Source organism: Octopus bimaculoides, chromosome 8 (genome assembly GCF_046866305.1).
Source record: "Octopus bimaculoides isolate indiv1 chromosome 8, ASM4686630v1, whole genome shotgun sequence".
Classification (NCBI taxonomy): Eukaryota; Metazoa; Mollusca; class Cephalopoda; order Octopoda; family Octopodidae; genus Octopus; species Octopus bimaculoides.
Window position 1 is genome coordinate 30,120,366 of NC_142935.1, and position 21,421 is coordinate 30,141,786.

Genomic DNA, 21,421 nt, shown 5'->3' on the forward strand with positions numbered 1-21,421 from the left:
TATAAAGATGTTGCTGTCATATCCATGATGAACCTAAGTACGTGGCTTAGTGGTTATGGGTATTCAGCTCACGATCATAAGGTCGTGAGTTCAATTCCCAGTGGCATGTTGTGTCCTTGAGCAAGACACTTAATCTGATGTTGCTCCAGTCCACTCAACTGATAAAAATGATTTGTACTTGTAATTTTAAGGGCCAGCCTAGTCACAGTCTCCCTGAGAAATACACTAAGGGTACATATCTGCGGAGTACTCAGCCACCTGCATGTTAATTTCACAAGCAGACTGTTCGGTCGATCAGGTAGCAGGAATTTTCATTGTGTTAGATTAGTCTAAGCTCAATTATCTAATTGCATACACTCATCACCTCAATATCTCAGCTAACAATACACGTTCACCACTGTTACCTTCCAGGAAGAATTGGCACCTTTTGTTCTTTGAGGAGTCTGATTGTGGCTCCCTTCTGTCTTACATCTTGTATCACGTATACGACTTACCTCAACTCCGACATCCCCCATATCTCCTGACGTACTTGTCATTGTGCCAGCACTGGCAGTAACAGCCTCGAAATTTTTGACAACACAGGAAGATATGGAGTTCTGCTGGGTGTTTGTCTTCAGCACCTGAAAGGAATAAACAGGATTTTGCGATTGCCAGGCTCTCACATATGGCTTCTATTAATTGGGTGATCTGGCTCGGTTTCCATGGCTGGACACCCTTCCTAATGCCAACCATGCCACAGTGTGTACTGGGTGCTTTTGATGTGGTGTCAGCATCAGTATTAACTCTGCTGTGGCAGATGGGTTGTCTTGAGTATAGCACGGAACCTAATATAAGGCTCAGTGTCTATAGGTCTGTGTGTGTGTGTGTGCCTTTGTCTAAACATTATGCAATGATTGTAAATGAGCACCATCACCATTGTATAAGCAAGATTGTTGTTTCCCCATCTTCTGTGAAAATCATTTCTAGAAATGGAAGATTGTTACCTAGCTTGAAAACTGGTGAAGGCTGGCAACAAGACAGGCATTTGGCCATAGAAAATCTGCCTCAATAAATTCCATTTGACCAGTGCAAGCTTGGAAAAGTGGATGTTAAAGGAGGAAGATGATTTAGAACAAAACACTTCTGAACCAAATTAAATGGAATTTACCCCCCCCCCCCCCCCCCCCCAAGTCATCACTGGAAGGTCAACAAATAGGCAATATGAACAATACAAAATAGATGTGGCTGCATCAAAATTATTGACTTCAGATAATTAATCCAGTTTGAAATGGTTTAAGATTGAATTAAAAATTTGTATTAAAATAGCCACCATAGTTCTTGTTACACTGTCTGCAAATGTTGAAAAAGAGACGAGGAACAAGCAGTAACATTAATATTATAAGAGTATTTGAAATTAAATTTTTTTCAATAAAACTGGAATAAAATGAAGCACACGAGTTGGTTTTCTGTAACAAAAAGTTTCATTTGACAACAGAAACCAACATACAAATGGATTTGATGAATATATTATGATAAAAGAAATAATAAAAATATGAAAGAAAGGCTACCAAAAACTGAGAATTTTTTCTTTTTCTTTTTTTCCAAAATTTTAATCCAAATTTACTGCTTTAGTAAAGACTTTCATTTTTGAAAGTAACATTACAAAATAAAACCCACTCAAAAATAACTACACTTTAAGCTGACCCCTACTGACCCTGTCTCTGATCTCATAAACAAATGATAAGTATTTGAAGAAGAGTGATGAGATAAAGTAGGTGGGATCAATGACATTTCATTCAAATCTAAATGGCCCCAGTCAGTAATGAGCAGCTTCATATAGCAGATTATATGCAACTGTAAAGGAATGAGGACAAAGTGACACTTACTGGAGATGAAACGGATTTATAATCTATTTACAAAATACACTAAAACTAAGGCAAGATCTTTTGTTTCTTAACAAAACCCAAACAGGTTTGTTTATTAAAAAGGAGGTGGGGAGATAATTGATGGTAAGACACTTATCTTAAATATATTTATGTAAAAAAAAAAAAAAAAAAAAATTGTATGATTAGGAAAATGAATGACTAAAAATCAGTTTAAAAGGGAATAAAAACCAATGAGAAAAAAATATCCAAGTTTTTTTTTTTTTGCTTTGTTTTGTATATGAAGAATTTTCTTTCTTTTTTTTGTTATATCTGAAGTTCTCTTGAAAGTAAGTTTCTGAGGAAATAGTTTTCACACTGCTGAGCTGAATCTGCATTACATGGAAGGTCTCATCCTGACGCAACCAAATGTTAAGAACTGTTTATAATATGAATGGTTTGAATGATAGGTTAAATCATGAATGAAGAGTCGGGGAAGAACGGGGATACTTATGGCTGTCTGCAAGACAGTAGCAGGATAAACGCCTGCAACCTAACAGTGTTATATACATTGGCAACAGCAGTGACAATAACAACAGCAGTAATGCATGACTGCAGTCAAATGGCTGGTTAATAGAGGATCAAATAAAGAGACAGATAGAAAGAGAGAGCTGGATGCCTATCGTCTTAATAGTGTGTATGAATGCTAAAGGCAAGCTTAGGATTATGCGTATGATTCAGTTCATAGAGTAGGTTTAAACTGCTGAAACTATACAGAGGCAGTGAAGTTCTTTCAGCCTGCCAGTCTACAGCAGTATAATGAATGGTAGGAAATAAATTAGCAAAAGAAAGAGAGAGAGAGAGAGGAAAAGATAGTGTATATCTCACTCATGAAGAGGAGAAATTAAAAAGGGGAGAGGGGGAGGGAGAGAGAGAGAGAGAGAGGTGTGAGGAGTTGATGAGGTTGTTAGTACCACTGTTATTTCTGTTGATGCTGCTGCTGCTTTTGGTTGTTTGAGGGAGGCTGAACAGAGAGCAATCAAACCAGCCAAAACGCCACCTGTAAATCAACAGAGGTGTTGCTGTTTCTGCGACTGCAAGAATGAAGCCACCCCAAACACAGAAACTCTGCACTCCAGATTCTTGCCGCAGCATGCCAAAGGGTTCAGTTAGTATCCATCTGAAATATAAGACAAAAAGTCACTTAAAAAGTATAACAAATATGAAAAGAGAAAAACTGATGGTAGAAACAGACATTAGAAGAATTTCCTACACATCGCCATCAAATTGCTACCTCTAGCTTTATTATTATACATTGCCAGTGCCGCTGGACTGGCTCCTGTGCAGGTGGCATGTAAAAAATACCATTTTGAGCATGGTCATTGCCAGTACCACGCGACTGGCCTTTGTGCCGGTGGCACGTAAAAGCACCCACTACACTCTCTGAGTGGTTGGCGTTAGGAAGGGCATCCAGCTGTAGAAATTCTGCCAGATCAGATTGGAGCCTGGTACAGCCATCCAGTTCACCAGTCCTCAGTCAAATCCTCCAACCCATGCTAGCATGGAAAGCAGACGTTAAATGATGATAATGAACGAGGCTAGAGGTAGCAATCATACTTTTCATGGAATGAAAAATATAGTTCCTGCTTGTAGCCTCTTCCATAATACCATATTTCATATGAAATACATTTAATATATTTAAATTAATTATGAAAATAATCTTAAAATTTGAAGGAGGTTATTAAATTTCTTCATTAATTGATGTACTAGGTTCCCATATGAAATGTAAATCACCAAAAATGTTACATAAAAATGATTATGATGGAAAGTCTTAATCTAAATATGAACGCTTTTAAAACGGAGTCTTATTTCACAGAGCTGGATGGAGGTGGTCTCAGGTGGGTTGGTGCCAAAGGAGTTGAAGACCTAATAATACATTCCTGGTCAAAAGTCTGATTACAAAAATGAAATTTAGTATTTTCTAAATACGTTCTGTTATAAAAATAAAAACGAATGCTCTCGTAGGTATTTGCAAGTAACCAAATTAATTAGCCAAGACTTCTGATGATTTTAGAAAATTAGAATAAAAATCATCAAATTGCAGGTGCAAACTAGAAATGATTATGTAACTTGTGAATTGCATTAGCTTAGAGCACTGATGGCTAAGTTAATAGGGGGCTAAACTAGCATAAAAATCCCCCAAAATTTAGCATCTGGTTGCATGTTTGAAGCTGAACACTTTAGCATTTAAATTATTCTCATCATTATCATTTAAATTCCGTTTTCTACACTGGCATGGGTTGGAGGGCTTGACAGGAGCTGCACTAGGTTCCATAGTCCTGTCTTGTTATGGTGTTTACAGCTGGAAGCTCTTCCTAACACCCACCACTAAAGAGTGTACTGGATGCTTTTTATGTGACACCATCACCAGTGCTTTTTTTACAGGGCACCAGACACCAATGCTTTTTATGTGGTTCCTTGGTTTTAGGATATCAATTCTGTTGTGGTGGGTGGGTTTTCCTGAATACAGCAATGGTCCTTTGTCATTTCCTTTGAAAGGGTCAACATTCTGAGACTGATCTATTCTGTCAAATGTGATGCTTATTTACTCACATTGCTTTGAATTAATCATGCAATATTTGTTTGTAATTTTGTTAACTTTTAACATGCAAACACTAGCTCAAAACACTAACACACATGTCTGACAGGGTGCTAGTGTTTTGAGAGAGAAGTCAGGCATAAGAGGAATTAGTTGCTGTGTGCAAGAGAGAAGACTGCGCTAGTTTGGTCATGTGATGCGGATGGATGCTGACAGCTCCAAAAACTGCCGATCTTCCAAAGTAAAAGGAACATGTGGAAGTGGGAGACCCACGAAGACATGGGACGAAGTACTGAAGAACAACCTCAGGATGCTGAACCTTTCAAGCAGGATGACAAAGGCACAAGACGCCTGGCACCTTGCCATACTCTGCAGCAGGAGTGTTAAGACCGGTCCCTCTGGTGGTGAAAAGCATTTGTGGTGGTGTCACATAAAAACACCCAGCACACACTGTACAATGGTTGGCACATTAGGAAGGGCATCCAACCACAGAAACCATGCAAAACCAGACTGGTGTCTGGTGCAGCTCTCCAGCTCTGGTCAAACCATCCAACCCATGTCAGCATAGATAATGGACATTAAATGATGATGATAATGATGATGATGAGAAGGCAGTCTTGAAATTTTGTCAGCAGATGTATAAATACCAATGATTCACAATTATGTAGTTTAAATAAAATGAGGAAATATTTCTTGGTGTTTGACCATGTTGTCGTAATATTGTGAATGGTGTTCTGAAGATCTTCACTTTTGCTATCAAAATACTCTTCCTTGTCAGGAAAGGAAAATTCAGAATCAGCCATATCTGATTCACCTGAAGAAAAGTTGCAGTAGCTTTCGTTTTTCTTCTACATTTTGTAAGTCTTCAACTGTGAATCCTTTGAAATTGGAACTGCTACTTGCTGAAGCCATATTGTTGATTACAAAAATATCAATTTCCATTTCAAACATTGGGAAGGGGTGGAACAGGAGGCATTGAAATTTGCAGTTGAAAATTTCACAGTATATACAACTATATTTAGATGGAAATGATCTTATTTCACATTTTCTCTTAGCTTTGAGATTTTGATACAATTGTTAGTTTTTAAAATGACATTGTAGGGTAAGTGTGAGAAGCCAGATTTGGCCACTTTGAACATAAAACAGATAGAATATTTAGGCTGGCTTAAATGCTATAAAATTAAATAGCTTTAAGTGATACCATTGAAGTTTGTTGTTTTAGCTTTAATCAAACAGCCCCATGAATAAAGACAATCTGAGATCACACTCAGATTGTTGTTTGCTATATTAGGGGCTGCATTGGCCAATGCAGGCATCTTCCTTTAAAATGGTAGGTTATGTCAGGCAGTCTGAGTGCCTACATAGGCGCCCACATAAACTATATCTCTGCTAAAGTGGAAGTATAATTTATTGCTGTAGATAGGAGCAAAGCAATAAAACCAACAAGTGAATGCTTGGCTGTAGTGCTGGGTGTTTATATTGCTTTCCAAGCAAAGGTCCTTGTGAAAAACAACCGTCCTTGCTAAGGGAAGAGTTATCATATGAAAAGCAAAGATGAGTATTGGCTCTGAGGATCATTGTAGTTTGATAAACGAACGTGTGAAAAGCCGAGAGGTTAAGAGCTAATAAACAATAGTTTGGAAGAATAAACTTGAGTAAATAAGTCAAAGCATAACGAGATATATAAAAATAACAAAGATATTAAACAAGTCCTTTACCCTAGCATTGTATGCATCAAGCTGTGCATCCAATTCTTCAGCTGTTGGTGTTTTTCTGGTCTGACCTCCACGACCTCGACCTCCTCTTCCCCGACCTCTTCCTCTTGTGTTCCCAGTGCCACCACCAAGCCCACCCCCTCCTGAATTGTATCTACAAAACAAAACAGAAGAGAGAGATTCAACAACACTCAACATGTCCAAATTTTATGAAGTTATTGTCATTTAACAACAATAAAAACCTTCAATTCCATAATCAAAATGCAGTAACAACTGAATCAACAGAGCTGGAAGTTAAACAAAGCAATCCTTACGCTGGCCTTCGATTCGATAGACCACTAATTCCCAATCTGTTAGGGCCTTCCGATGTTGTTGCACCTACTAGCTGGATATTCATGGCTCGACCTGGAGAAAACAAAAATTTTAATCAAAATGATTGCTTTGAATTGCAGACTGGAGATCATTTCAACATAAACCAACATAAAAAACTTATGAATGCCAAAAGCATGACCTAATTCATGATTTCAATCTAAGTATAAATTGTCAAAATAGAACAATAAATGTTTTGTGCTTCAGAAATACAAGTTGAACTTTGCACTGGAAATAAAAGAACTGAAATATACAAAAATGTAAATACTCTCATTAGAATAATATAACTTATCTGCTTTTGTCTTATTACTATCAAGGTCAAGATGCCTAGTTTAACATCACCCATCCACTCCTTTACTTTTGATGTCTTTAGCAAAGTTCACATTGTTGCATTTGGACTAAGTTTCCTGTCTGAGGATAAGTTCCTTCTTTCCTATCATTGTAACTAACTTGCAGATAGCTGGCCTCCTGCAAAACTGAATCTTGGATAATCAACACTTCTTGGACAGTTGCCAAATGCCTGCAAAATGGAAGTCATTTCTTGCTCAATTATCAAGGTCCTATTAGACTTGGTTAAAGCCAACAGATCTTGAGCTGTCCTCTGCTAGTGTAGTCAGGGGGTGGTGGTCAATGACAGCACACCAGTGTTTCAGCTGGTTGATGACAAATGTCATTGAACTGAGATAACACTTTGATGCTGCACTAGGAATGAAGCAACAAGATTGACAGCCTAAGGTAATTTGGAGTGTGTGCGTGTGCACGCGTTAAAGTATAATTCTATAGTTTGATGAATACTTAATTTAATTAATCTGCCTACTTAGACCCTTACTGTAGCAATATTAATTGGTAAAGTGATTTGACTACTCTACATAAAATATTGTAATTCTTTTGTTTTAGTCAGTAGGTTGAGGCCCAAACCTTGAAGGTTTTTTAGTCAATCAAATCAACGCCAAGACAGACTGACACTTATAGTCCTCTAATCACTGAACTGTTAAAGAATAAAGACATTGTGAGTTGGAATCAGAGTCAGTATAGTTTTACCGACTCCAACTCCAGCTATCCCTTAATTGACTCCGACTCCACAGCCCTGATTATTACCAGACAAAAGGAAATATAGAAAGAATATAATAGATACCATCCAAAGGGACATTGTTGTACTGTTTCATAGCTTTGATAGCATCAGTTCGTCTTTCATAAATAACTTCAGCAGTACCTAATGATCGACCAGAACGATCATAATGAACGGCAGCTTTCTTTAGAGGTCCAAATTCTGCAAATAATTCCTACAACAGAAAAACCATTTTTATTCACATGCACAAAGAAACTTAACTATTTTTTTTTAAATCACAAACAAAATTTCATATTGTTTTAAATATAGCAATTACTAACTTAGCACCAATCTTAGTCATGATTTTGTATTGGCACTAAACCAAAAATACAAAAAAAAAAAAACGAAGGCTTAGCCCTGGTGATAAAGCAAGTCAAGTTTGTATTCAAGTTTCTAAAAACCAACCAAAAGCCCACTTCCACCACTCAGGTGCTTTTGGAGAGGATACTTAACAACTTGACATCCTTTTGCTGATCAACTTAGATAATACATAACACTACATGTCAATAGCAGTTTCAATTTGGATTGGAGTATGTCCAAAGATGATTTTAGGATAAAAATGTGAGCAATAATGAAAACAGTTAAATTCTCCATAATAAATGATGCCAGTGCTGCCTGACTGGCTCCCGTGCCAGTGGCACGTAAAAGGCACCCACTACACCCTTGGAGTGGTTGGCATTAGGAAGGGCATTCATTATGGCCCATGGAGATCCCATATAAGATTTTGTTGTTAAAAGTTATGTGCAATAAATTGGTCATATTTCTACAATACACAAAATGTTTTAATATTTTTTATACAATTCCTGATAATATTTAAATATTAAATGGCACCAGAGTAAAATAAGAATCAACGGGAACCATGGTTAAGAAACACCACTTTGAATGGATGGAGTCTTGATAGGCTGCACAAAGCTGATATTATTACAACCAGGGCTGTGGAGTTGGAACAAAAATCTTTGACTCCGACTCCTCTTTATGTAATTAAGTGATTGTGGTCTACATAACTCATATGCTTGAACTTGGAGTAGGCCTATTTGTTCTAATTGGTTTATATTAAAGAATAAAGACACTCAGAGTAAAAGGCAGACTGTATGACACATGCGTACGAACAACCATGCTACATGGCAGTGAAACATGGGCTGTAACTGCTGAGGACATACGTAAGCTCGCAAGGAATGAAGCCAGTATGCTCCGTTGGATGTGTAATGTCAATGTGAATACCCGTCAGAGTGTAAGTATCTTGAGAGAAAAGCTGAACATTAGAAGCATCAGTTGTGGCGTGCAAGAGAGACAATTGCGCTGGTATGGACATGTGGTGAGAATGGAGGAGGATAGCTGCGTGAAAAAGTGCCACACCCTAACAGTTGAGGGAACCCGTGGAAGAGGTAGGCCCAGGAAGACCTGGGCTGAGGTGGTGAGGCAATACCTTCGTACATTGGGCCTCACCGAGGCGATGACTACTGACCGAGACCTTTGGAAATGTGCTGTGCGTGAGAAGACCCGGCAAGCCAAGTAAGATCGTTGCCAGTGCCCCTGGACTGGTTCTTGTGCGGGTGGCACATGAGATGCACCATTTTGAGCGTGGCCGTTGCCAGTACCGCCTGACTGGCTCCTGTAGGGTTTTCGAGCGAGATCGTTGCCAGTGCCCCTGGACTGGCTTGTGCGGGTGGCACATAAAAGACACCATTTCGAGCGTGGCCATTTTCGTGCGGGTGACACGTAAAAGCACCCACTACACTCTCTGAGTGGTTGGCGTTAGGAAGGGCATCCAGCTGTAGAAACTCTGCCAAATCAGACTGGAGCCTGGTGTTGCCGTCCGGTTTCACCAGTCCTCAGTCAAATCGTCCAACCCATGCTAGCATGGAGGGCGGACGTTAAACGATGATGATGATGAGTCAGAGTCGGTACAATTTTACTAACTCCGACTCCTGCATGTTTTAATGCTTTCAGTATATTTTTGAATATTATTGACTCTTCATTGCCTAATGTAGTAAGTTATTAATGTCTTCAATCATCTCACACAATCTCTTTTGTACTCTCATGTTTTCGGTATACACAATGATAAAGAGTGAGAACAAACCATATATCATCATTATTTAATGCCTGTCTTCCATGCTGGCATGGGTTAGACAGTGACTAGAGCTGGTAAGCTGGAGAGCTGCACCAGGCTCCAATTGTTTTGGCATGGTTTCTACAGCTGGATGCCCTTCCTAATGCCAACCACTCACTCTACAGAGTGTACTGGGTATCGTTTACATATCACTGGCACTGACCACAACCATGATTTCACTTAGCTCGATGTGTCTTCTCAAGCATAGCAAATTGCCAGAAGTCTTGGTCACTTTTCTTTATATATGGAGAAAATAAAATAAAAATACATATAAAGTCATTTTTCGTTTCTTCCATATATCAATTTTTGTATGTTAGTATGTACTGGATGAGGCTTGTAATATCTCCATTATGAATTTTTAGTCTCAAATTATTATTTTTTTAACAGCTAGATGTCCATTCTAAAGAAAACCAATGCAAGATATAAAGTGAAGAATTACAGAGTAAAGCTAAAAAGAAGTACCTGAATATCTGAATCATTAACTCCAAAGTCTAAGTTGGAAATTAGCAATTTGCCCTGCCCCGCTGTGCTTATTCTGCCACCAATCATACGTTTTATGGGTCCAGCAGTACCACCATCAAAGAGATCATGTTGCCACACATCAGGAAGCTCTTTTGGCTGAAAAGGGAAATAAAAACAAAATAAAATCAGATATTTGTGTGATACGAATTAGAAAACAGAGACAAAGAAAAAAAGAAAAAAAAAGAAAGGAAAATTAAACACAAAAACATTACAAGTAAACAGATTCACAATGAGACAAGTCAATATTTTCATAGATAAAATACAGGCACAGGTGTAGCAGTGTGCTTAAGAAGTTTATTTCACAAGCATGTGGTCTCAGGTTCAATCCCACTGTGCAGCACTTTAGGCAAAGCCTTGTGAATGGATTTGGTAGGCGGAAGCTGAAAGAAAGCCACTTTGTGTGTATGCACATGCGCGCGTGTATAAATTTGCAATATATGGATTCATAGAACCATGTGGCTATCACAGAAAGCTCCTCCAGTGGATCCGGCTATCATACCACACAGTAATCCAATAGAGGAGTATAGTGCTGAGTTTTATGCAGCTGAAATCCAGGAGATCCAATTGATGAATTCATGAGGAATATATAAACTATAAAATGTCAGAAGGTAGGAAAGGTGAATACAATTATATAACCACTTGTTATCCTTAGGATTACAGCCGTTTTGCAGCCTTCTTCATGTAATAATAATTTCAGTGTATAAGTTATTTCACATGTCTGCACTAATATGCAATGAAGCATTAGTGCATTGATTTGTAAATGTACAACTGTATTGTACAATGAATTTTTGTGCAGGCACATCATCGCCTTTTAACATTCGCTTTCCATGCTGGCATGGGTTGGATGGTTTGACTGAGGACTGGCAAGCCAGAAGGCTGCACCAGGCTCCAATCTGATCTGGCAAGGTTTCTACAGCTGGATGCCCTTCCTAACGCCAACCACACCGAGAGTGTAATGGGTGCTTTAACTTGCCACCGGCATGCGGGCTAGTCAGGTGATACTGGTGTCGACCATGCTTGAATGGTGTTTTTACATGCCACCAGCATGGAAGCCAATCAGGCAGCAGTGGCAATGACCATGCTCGATGGTGCTTTTAAGGTGCCGCCAGCATGGGGCCGGTCAGCCAGCACTGGCATCAACCACACTCAAATGGTGCTTTTTCGTGCCAGTAAGGCGGTATCAGCCACGGCAAGGACATAAAATAATCATACACTGAAATTATCATTACATGATGAAGGCTGTGAAACAGCCATAATCCTAAGGATAACAAATGGTTAAATAAACATATTCACCTCTCAGGCCTCCTGACTATTTCATAGTATATATGTACATGTATGTGTGTGTGGGTTCTTATGTGCCTTGTCTTAAGTGAATTTCTTTTCTTATATGAAATGTTTCTATAAATACATTTAGCCATTATGGGCTTTAGATTTTTAAAAATTTATTAGAGGTGGTTTAGAAGCTTGCTTCCCAGCCATATAGTCTTGGGTTCAGTTCCAGTGTGGCACTTTGGGCAAGTGTCTTCTGCTACAGCCCAGGGATAGTGGATATGGTAGACAGAAAAATGAAAGAAACCTTATAAGTGTGTGTGCATATTTGTGTCACCTTGTCTTGACATCATGTGATGGATGTAAATGAGCATCATCATCATCATACAAATGTTGTTGTCTACTTCCAGTCTTCCATAAAATAAAACCCGTCTAGCGATGGGAAAACATCAACTAGCTTGGAAATAGGAAGGGCATCTGGCTGTAGAAAAATCTGCTTCAACAAATTCTGTCTGATCCATGTAAAGCATGGAAAAGTGGGTGTTAAACAATGTAGAAACAGTCTCATACATAATCATTTTGGTCAACATCTACTTGAACTACTTAAAAAGCAAACAAATCTAAATTTCAGAAAGATGATTAAATATTAGATAAAACATTTCTCCCAGTGCGTAACATACGTTAACAATTTCATATACAGAAATAAAGGCACAGGCATAGTTGTATGGTAAGAAGTCTGGCTCTCAACCACATGGCTCTGTGTTCAGCCCCACTGCATGGCACCTTGGGCAAGTCTTCTATAGCCTCAGGTCAACCAAAGTCTTGTGAGTGGATTTTGTAGACTGAAAGAAGCCTGCCATGTATGTACATGTATGTCTGTGTTTTCTCCCACTACCACTTGATAACCATTGTTAGTGTGTTTACGTCCCCGTAACTTAACAGTTCGGCAAAAGCGACCGATAGAATAAGTACTAGGCTTAAAAAAATAAGTCCAGGGGTCGATTTGTTTGACTAAAAGTCTTCAAGGTGGAGTCCTAACCTGGCTGCAGTCTAATGACTGAAACAAGTAAAAGATAAAAGAAAAAAAAAACTGTCAAAGAATAAAAACATGAAAAAATGTCAAACTGTTTCTTTGAGCTCATGAAGCATATACCTAAGCATTGGTTGTGAATTGAGGGGATAAATAACAGCCTCAAAGAACAATGCCACAGAAACCAAAGACATCACAAACAAGGAAACAAAATCAAATGACTAAAAAAACTAGTTTTTCTCACCAATCTAGTATTGTTGAACCAGGGATTTGATCTGCCTCCCTGTAAAAGATGATGAATTTTTCAACCCAGGTGCAAAATATGCGAAAATCATATATAAAAGTACATTTCTTTCTTGCCAAATTTCAAATATTTTTCTTCGATTTATTTTTTTCTTTAAATGTCCGTCAGATTTGACTTTAAAGTTAAATCTGATACAAATGACTTTCTAAAGTTAATGTATACTTAATTAACAACAATTTAATGAATTTCTTTTCATAAACGCAATGCTTCTACAATCAAACTAGGATTTTAGATTTTTAAAAGTTCATCAGTGTGGTTAAGAAGCTTCTAAACCACATGGTCTTGGGTTCAGTCCCGCAGCATGGCACCTTGGGTGAGTATCTTCTACAACAAACCTAGGCCAATCAAAACCTTGTGAATGGATTTTGGTAGACAAAAAAGAAAGAAACTCATCGAACATGTGTGTGCATGCATACATGTGTGTGGAGCCATGTCTTATGCAATGGTTGTCAGTGACCATCACAATCATACAAGTGATGTTGTTTGTTTTCAGTCTTCCATGAAAAACTGATCTGGTCATGGGGAAATATTACCTTGCTAGGAAACAGGAAGGACATACAGGCATAGGAAACCTGTCTCAACAATTCCGTCTGATCCATGCAAGCATGGAAAAGTGGATGATGATGATATCTACTTTAGCATCACACCAACAAATCTTTCGATATATTTTCCCACCATGGTAAATACCACTACAAGACAACTGCAAGCCAATTCATTGATGGTAAATGTCAATACATTAATAAATTCACCAAGCAGTTTATTCACAGAGTAAATACCTTATTTGATGGCATGTAAGATGCAATATTACCTGCCAGAAAACCACCCTGGGTCTTATCATGCTAAGTTGGGCCTTCCACACAAACTTTAATGTACTAAAATCTTTTCTTCCTGACAATGTGCTGCTGAGATTGGGGTGCATCTAATGTCTGTGTTTCATGCCACCAAATACTGCACTTTAGTAAACAGAGTTTGTATTCACATAGCAAATATGTTGCATTTTCATTAACAATGAAAAGGCAATTTGAAGAGAGAGAGAGAGAGAGAGAGAGAGAGAAAGAGAGAGAGACAGAGAGAGAGAGAGAGAAAGAGAGAGAGAGAGAAAGAGAGAGAGAGAGAAATCAAATTTACTTCATTGATACAGGAATAAACAAAGTTACTTATAAAAACTGAGCCACAAAATGGAACACAGTTTAAAGATAACCAAATTATAAATTGGAGGAAAGAAGAAATATTCTAAAATGACAAATAATGGATTAATGCCTCTTAATCCAGTATGTCATGCTATTGCTATTCATTGATCATCCATGGAATTCTTGCAGCACTATATTTTATATTTCATTTTATGATGTGAAATCTCTGCAGCAACAATATACTACTTTTCATTCCTTCATAGTTCTTTCTTTCAATAATAATTATTAATATTATTTATTATTTTATTATTCCTTCAGTGTTCCTCTTCCAAAATTTCTCAGAGATTCAAGATTGCAGGATGGAATTTTTTTCATCTTCAAATTTCTATTCCATTGTTAACAATAATTTTACTATGTAAATAAAAATGACAAATTTACCATATTTACTCTGTGAATAAAAGATAAAAAATGACAAATTTACCAACAATGCATTCGGCATGACAATCAATTCAGACAATAGACTGGCTCGTGATAGAATTATGCACAAAGAATTTAGAGTGAACCCTAACCCTGCCCATCCCTACGTACCAGTTATAGTCACCTTCCTCTAACTGGGAGGGGGGGGGTATGCTTTTACACATTTTTACCATCTCTCTTTCTGTCCTATCATTACATTAACCACTTATCTCCAGGCATAGAACCCCTTCCTCACCTGCATGATCTCGTCTTGCAAGTTACCTGGTCACCTCACTGGTGCCAGCTTTTATAGGCACTTAGTACATTGTGTAAAGTGAGTGGCACTAGAAGGGGCATCCAACTCTGTAGAAACAATGCTGAAGTAGACATTGCAGCTTCGCAGTCCTCTCCTGTTGAACCACCCAATGCATGCCAGTATGGAAAACAGATGTTAAATGGTGATGATGATGAATGTAGAATTGAACACTGTAACTTAAAAAAATGAGAGCAAATGGCAGAAGTAACTGTGAAGATTGGACTTAGTTCCTGAGCTTATATCTTAACCTCAAAACAGCAGAGCTGAATATCTTACAAGCAAATTCAAGGCCCACATTTTTTCCCAAAACTTGAAAGTCATAATAAAAAAGAAAAAAAATTAAATTAAAAAAAATTAAAGTAATAACCTATCAAGATGGTAAGCATTAGTAAGTATTATTTATCATCAATTTATTGTCATTTAAATTGAATTTTCAGACTTCAAAAGTCTGAATCATAACACTACTTTTAATTATACAGTCAAAATCTTTTCCCACTAGTAATTCTTTATTAATAGATTCTGTCTAATGGAATCTAAAAAGTAATTAATTACAGAAGTAAACTTGTGCTCTCTCACTCTTAAGTATTGATTCTAAACAAACCAAACACTTTGTTCTTTGGTTATTGTCAAGAAATACAAATACCAGTTTAACTATAAAAAAAAATTTCTCCATTTGACGAGGCACAAACTCAGTTTTTTGTAATGTAGGAAGAACAAAATCAACTTATAATCATTCCATCCCTGTACATAATTATGTACACATACACACACACATGCACCAATAACTCATCTACTTACTGTACTGCATTATAGATCATCATCATCATCATTTAACACCTGCGTTTCGTGCTGGCATGGGTTGGATGGTGTGGCAGGATCTGATGGGGCCCAAAGACTGCATCTTGCTCCAGTCTCTGCTTGGACATAATTTCCATGGCTGGACACTTTTCTCCGATGCCAACCACTTTACCATCAGCACCAGCAAGGCTGTCATGCAGTTTGCAAGACTATATGAACCCGGTGATGGGGAGGGAACAAACTATGCTATGAAAAGGGGTGGGTAGGTGGTGTAGATGAGTACTATAGATTTTGATCAAAACTGTAACAGACAGGTGTAAACAGTCTTTATACAAAGTATCTTTGTAAGGAGAAAATGACAGATCTAAGGGCTTCAGTAAAATGGATAGACCAATTTGCATATATAATGTATTCTAGACAGTTCTATTAATCATTAGCATATTAATTGTTTTGTTTCAATGCAACTACACTAGAGGATATATCAATAGATTTTAGCCCTAACTATAAACACCTAGTCATTAATACTCATCATTAAGTTGTATTTGGAATGCATATTAACATGAAGCTTGTATCATAGAATCAAGGGCAGCATCTGACAAGATGGTATCAAAGAGGTTAAAATTAAGTAACAGGGAAGTCTAAGGACGATAAAAGCATGATACTTTTCTTACAGGGAAAACGTGTACTTTTTAAAGGTGTCTGTGATAAATAATTCAAGATTTGTGACCATCATAATCATTGATGATATACAAGGTATGTACATACGTTTGAGACTAGGTAATGAACTTAGCAGCATATACTGGAGCACACTTGACAAGGAGAATCTTTATTTGCATGGAACATGTAACTGTCATTTTTATCTCTGAGAAACTGTAAATATTGGCTTCAAATGTTGGAATGAGGCCAGTAATTTCAGGGAAGAATAAATACCCAGTGTCCAACGGGTATTTATTTTATTGACCTTGAAAGGATGCACGGTAAAGTTGACCTCAGAACATAAAAATGGACAAAATGCCACAGCATTTTACCCAGCATGCAAATGATTCTGCCAGCTCACTACCTTAGAAACTGCAGATATTACGACAGCTCGCTATATCACTTAACAAGATCATGAACATTCAATCTGCTGTCATCTGTGGAGTTCTAAGTTTTAAGTCATCCGATGTCAACTGTGATGTTTAGCTGTCATCAGCTGATAACACTCTTCCATGACCACCAAAATTTTACTGGAATTTCCAATGAAAAATGAAGAGACTTATTTTTTTGGAGTTATTTCCTATCCAGTTGTCACCCATCTTCTGGTTCCAGTATGCGATCCAAACTGACCAATAGGAACAAACTTTATACATTTTCTCATGACAGTTAGTTTTCTTACTGCAATACCTGTGAAACTTTGAGTAATGCAGGTCTGAGCCACAAACTACTTACACATATATTGGAAGTCATTGTCGTCATGGCACTCCGTTGGTTATGACGAGGGTTCCAGTTGACCTGATCAACAGAACAGCCAGCTTGTGAAATTAATGTGCAAGTGGCTGAGCACTCCACAGACACATGTACCCATAACGTAGTTCTTGGGGAGATTCAGCATGACAAGGCTGGCCCTTTGAAATACAGGTACAACAGAAACAGTGAGAGAAAGTTGTGGTGAAAGAGTACAGCAGGGTTCGTTACAACCCCCTGCTGGAGCCTTGTGGAGCTTTAGGTGTTTTCGCTCAATAAACACTCACAACACCCAGTCTGGGAATCGAAACCGCGAGTCTGCTGCTCTAACCAATGGGCCATTGCACCTCCACATTGGAAGACATACACATATATGAAAGTTACTTTCTATGGAATATTTAAAAGTATTCCCCAACAAGTCCTCAGTGTTTTAATTAAATCAGAATTTCCTTTTCATGACACATACTTTCACTTGGCAGTCCTTTTGCTTAATAATATTACAAGACTTTCTGAGAAACACCACCAATACAGCTGACATTATTGTCTCCACCTGCTTTTTAAAAAGTAGTCCAAACTTCCAAACATCATTATTAGAGCCAAGAAATTAAGGCAGTGAGCTGGCAGAATTGTTAGCACACTGGGTAAAATGCTTAATGGTATTTCGCCCATCTTTATGTTCTGAGTTCAAATTCCACTGAGGTTGACTTTGCCGTTCATCCTTTCGGGGTCAATAAATTAAGAACCAGTGAAACACTGGGGTCGATGTGATCGACTGTCGCCCTCCCCACAAAACCCAGGACTTGCATCTAAAGTAGAAAGGATTATTAGATCCAAGAAAAAGGGTGATGAGCTGGCAAAGTTTTTTTTAGCACACAGGACAAAATGTTTAGTGGCATTTCTTCTAATTATGTTAGGAGTTCAAACTATACTGAGGCTCACTTTACTTTTCATCTCTTCAGTGTCAATAAAATACGTGCACTGGAATCGATGTAATTGACTAACCACCTTCTAAAAAACTGCTGGCCTTGGGTAAAATTTTTTAATTAGATCCAGGAATACTTTATTAACTGTACATTCCTTTCGATCGATTTAAATGAGTCATAACAATCAAGTTACAATTCCTATCAATGCCAACAAGCAAGTTTCATTTGTGTCATTTAAAATGCTAACACATCATTTATTATGAAATATATGCAGATATCACGTACTCTCATACATATTAGCTGAAGTCCTACATAAATATACATAACAAACAACTGTCCACTCATTGTTAATAAACAAACCATATGAATGAAAATGTATCTTTTATTTTAGGCTAACTTTAATTACTCTTAAATCAATTATTTGTTTTTAAACAGCCATTTGCATTATTTCAAAAAGAAAAAAATTCTGGATGAATTTACAACCAATATGCCATCTAAGTAGAACAACAGTTTACCAGTTTCTTTTCCAAGACAAACAACAATAGGATAAACGATGATGCCTTGAAATTCTAACTTGGCAAATTTGATTACACGTGTAAAAGACTAAGCAAACATCACAAGATTACATTAAAAAGAAACATCTGATAACAATTAAAGACATGAATAAGCATAAATTAATTAGTAAAGTCTTTCTTTAGTTCGTCCCTCATCCATAATAATTATTTAAAAGGTATTTTAGATGTAACTGCCAAACAGCTGTGTGTTCTTTATAATCTATCAATAAATAATATTCGACGCTCTGGAAACAGCATCCGGCAAACACTTCCCGCCATGCCACATCGATTTTTCTTTACAAATTCTCTTCCTATTTAGCTGTTATCTCTATCTTAAAGTTTGGGACAAACTTGTTCTTTATGTACTACGGAACAAATTAGCTCTGGTCTTTGTAAATTTTTAAAAAGTAAGTCAAAGACAAACTAAAACGCTTATGTCACCATTAGCATGAACTAATATCACGGAGAGGCCGTTGAAACTGTCATTTTGGTGTTTGTTACGGAGTTCAAATCCCAAAGAGATCGGCTATTTTTGCATCATCCATTGTAAATGAGGAAAATATATACGGATCAATAGTTGGTTTCTTATATAATGGTTTTTGATGCCGGAAAAAAAAAAGTGGTGGGATTTTCAACGAGATTTTTTTCTGTTTAGAATTACATATGATTATGGTTGGGACGAATCTTCAGAGAATCGAGAAATATTAAAGGAGGTGAATGAAATGTATTTAAAAGCAGCCACCACAAGATGAATGTTGTGCAGAAGATAAAGATTTACACGGGAAACAAAGGGATCTATTTAAAAGAGGGGAAAATTTGTATCAAGCTACACCTTGTCGCTCTAGATTTTATTATTTAAACCGCTCAGGGCGAAATATCTATAAGAAGGAATTAAGATGTAAATAGCAGCAACAAACTAGTTCAATGATTAAGAAACAAATTACAAAAATAATAATGATTAAATATTCATTTAAAAAGTAGATGATTCGTAAAACTGAGTCAATAAAATGGAACCTGATATAAATTAAACTGAGACACCATCCCACTAGAGAAAAATAGATGGTACGAGATGATATCATTTTGCACTTAAAGAAGAGACCTAACTGTCCATATTATGGTTGAATGTACCTGGTTAACAAATAGATCCGTGACATGTAGGGAAAGAAAAGCCTTAAACCATATAACGGGTCAAAACAGTTTTATATCTTCTACATCTTGGCTGTTATTTATCGCGTAATTGTACTGTAATTATATATCCACTTGAAACAAAAAGCATCACCGATCAATTGGGGGTGAATATACATCAAGGTGTGAATATACTAGTAACAGTTGAGCGCCGTGTTTTAAAAAAAGAGCCAGTACACACGTATCAAAAAAACATTTAAAGCATTTTGAAAATGTGAATAGCTTTGAAAATGGTTAATATAAATTAGAAAGGAAATGAATTTCTTACTCGCATATAAGGCGCCGGTCTGTTGGAACTTCTTCGTCTTTGAATGCCTCCTCCCCGGCTTCTGAAATTGAATCCAAAGCTTCCTCCACGGTTTGGCCGACCGCGGCCGCCTAGTGCGCCCCGCGATCGGGTAACGCGTCCACCGCGGACTCCGCCACGTTTAATTCCACCTGCTCCACCACTGCCGCCTTTCTTCTTATCTAATTTAATGATATCGTCGAGACTCATGTCTAATTTATCCATGGCAGCCATCCTTTAACGATTCCTACCTTTTCCCTTTCTATGGCGTTTGCTCGTTGTTAGTCGACACAAAACATCAACGTGCAAAATAAAAATGGCGGTCCCGTGTGTGAGGCATGATGGGAAGTGTCCAATATCAATATATGAAATAACACATTTTTTTAATATTTCAATTGAAACATTTCTTTAAAAGATACGCAAATATATTTTTTTTTAATTATAAGAAATATAATAACACATATTAAATATTTAATCGAAATTTTCTGAGTACTGTTGTCCTCTCCTGGGATTCTAAACTTTGTTAATCTTTAGTTATCTGCCCTTATTGAAGAAACTATCTCTCAATTTGCAACGCCAAACCTGTTCCATGAGAAATAGAAAATACCCTATTAGGACTAAATCCACTCTTAAGATTTTTAAAATTAATAGCTGAAGACAGAAAAAAAAAATCACCTCTTTACTGTCTTATATTGATGCTTATAAAGGTGTAAAGCAAAATACATCAGTTGTAGTTGACACGCATCTAAAAACCTTCAAAAGTCCTTAGTAATACCAGATCCCAATTACTGACGGTCTCTCTTTGCTATCTCATGTCTACAACAGCAATCACTGCATCCTAAAGACTGGTCTTCCTCATTAGGGCAAGGAAAATTGTTTACATCCCATTAATTCGTTAGGGTGAAACGTACAATGGAATATTGTTCCCACGTTTAGGTCGGCGCTTCTACTATATGGACATCCTCGACTGTATTGAAAGAAAAGTAATTTGACTAATCCATATGAAGTCGCTTGCCAACATACTCCAGCCCGGATCCATTCACGTGCTGTCCCTTGTGATCTCTGCTTATCGAAGCTGGCTGGTTCTACCATTTCGATCCAAGCCCATCCGACATTTCCTTATTCATTCTATATCTACCTCCACTAGACCCCTCATTCTTCCCAGGATATCGATCCTTGAAAAGCCCTTATCACTTTTGACTAACTGGTACTCATTTTTTTGGAGGTCATTCTCTTTTTTGACCCTCTATTGAGGCCGGATTATTTGTCATTGAGGATATTTTTTGGTTGAATTCATACTTTTTTTTGTGTTATTGTTGTTTAAAGTAGGAAATTATGATCATATCAGATTGCTTATAATTTTCTTTCTTTTTTTATTTTCTGTCTATCTTTCTTTTCGTTTTTTTTTCTTTTTGTAACACATTTTTGTGTTAAGATAGGATGGCGTTATACGATAGATTTTT

General features: G+C 37.3%; 1 protein-coding gene across 2 annotated transcripts; it reads right to left on the reverse strand.

The window, feature by feature from the left end:
- Positions 1-1,560: 1,560 nt before the first annotated feature.
- Positions 1,561-20,291, reverse strand: LOC106867362 (aly/REF export factor 2). 2 transcript variants are annotated; one of them, XM_014912213.3, is made up of 7 exons: positions 19,941-20,291; positions 12,808-12,846; positions 10,205-10,360; positions 7,660-7,807; positions 6,470-6,560; positions 6,159-6,309; positions 1,561-3,021 (listed from the first exon to the last, which is right to left on the reverse strand). In XM_014912213.3, exons 1-7 carry the CDS (start codon positions 20,190-20,192, stop codon positions 3,007-3,009), a joined length of 852 nt encoding a protein of 283 aa, XP_014767699.1. In that variant the 5' UTR covers positions 20,193-20,291; the 3' UTR covers positions 1,561-3,006. The 2 variants fall into 2 exon arrangements, with proteins under 2 accessions (XP_014767699.1, XP_014767700.1); XM_014912214.3 differs by lacking the exon at positions 12,808-12,846.
- Between the last annotated feature and the right edge of the window lie 1,130 nt (positions 20,292-21,421).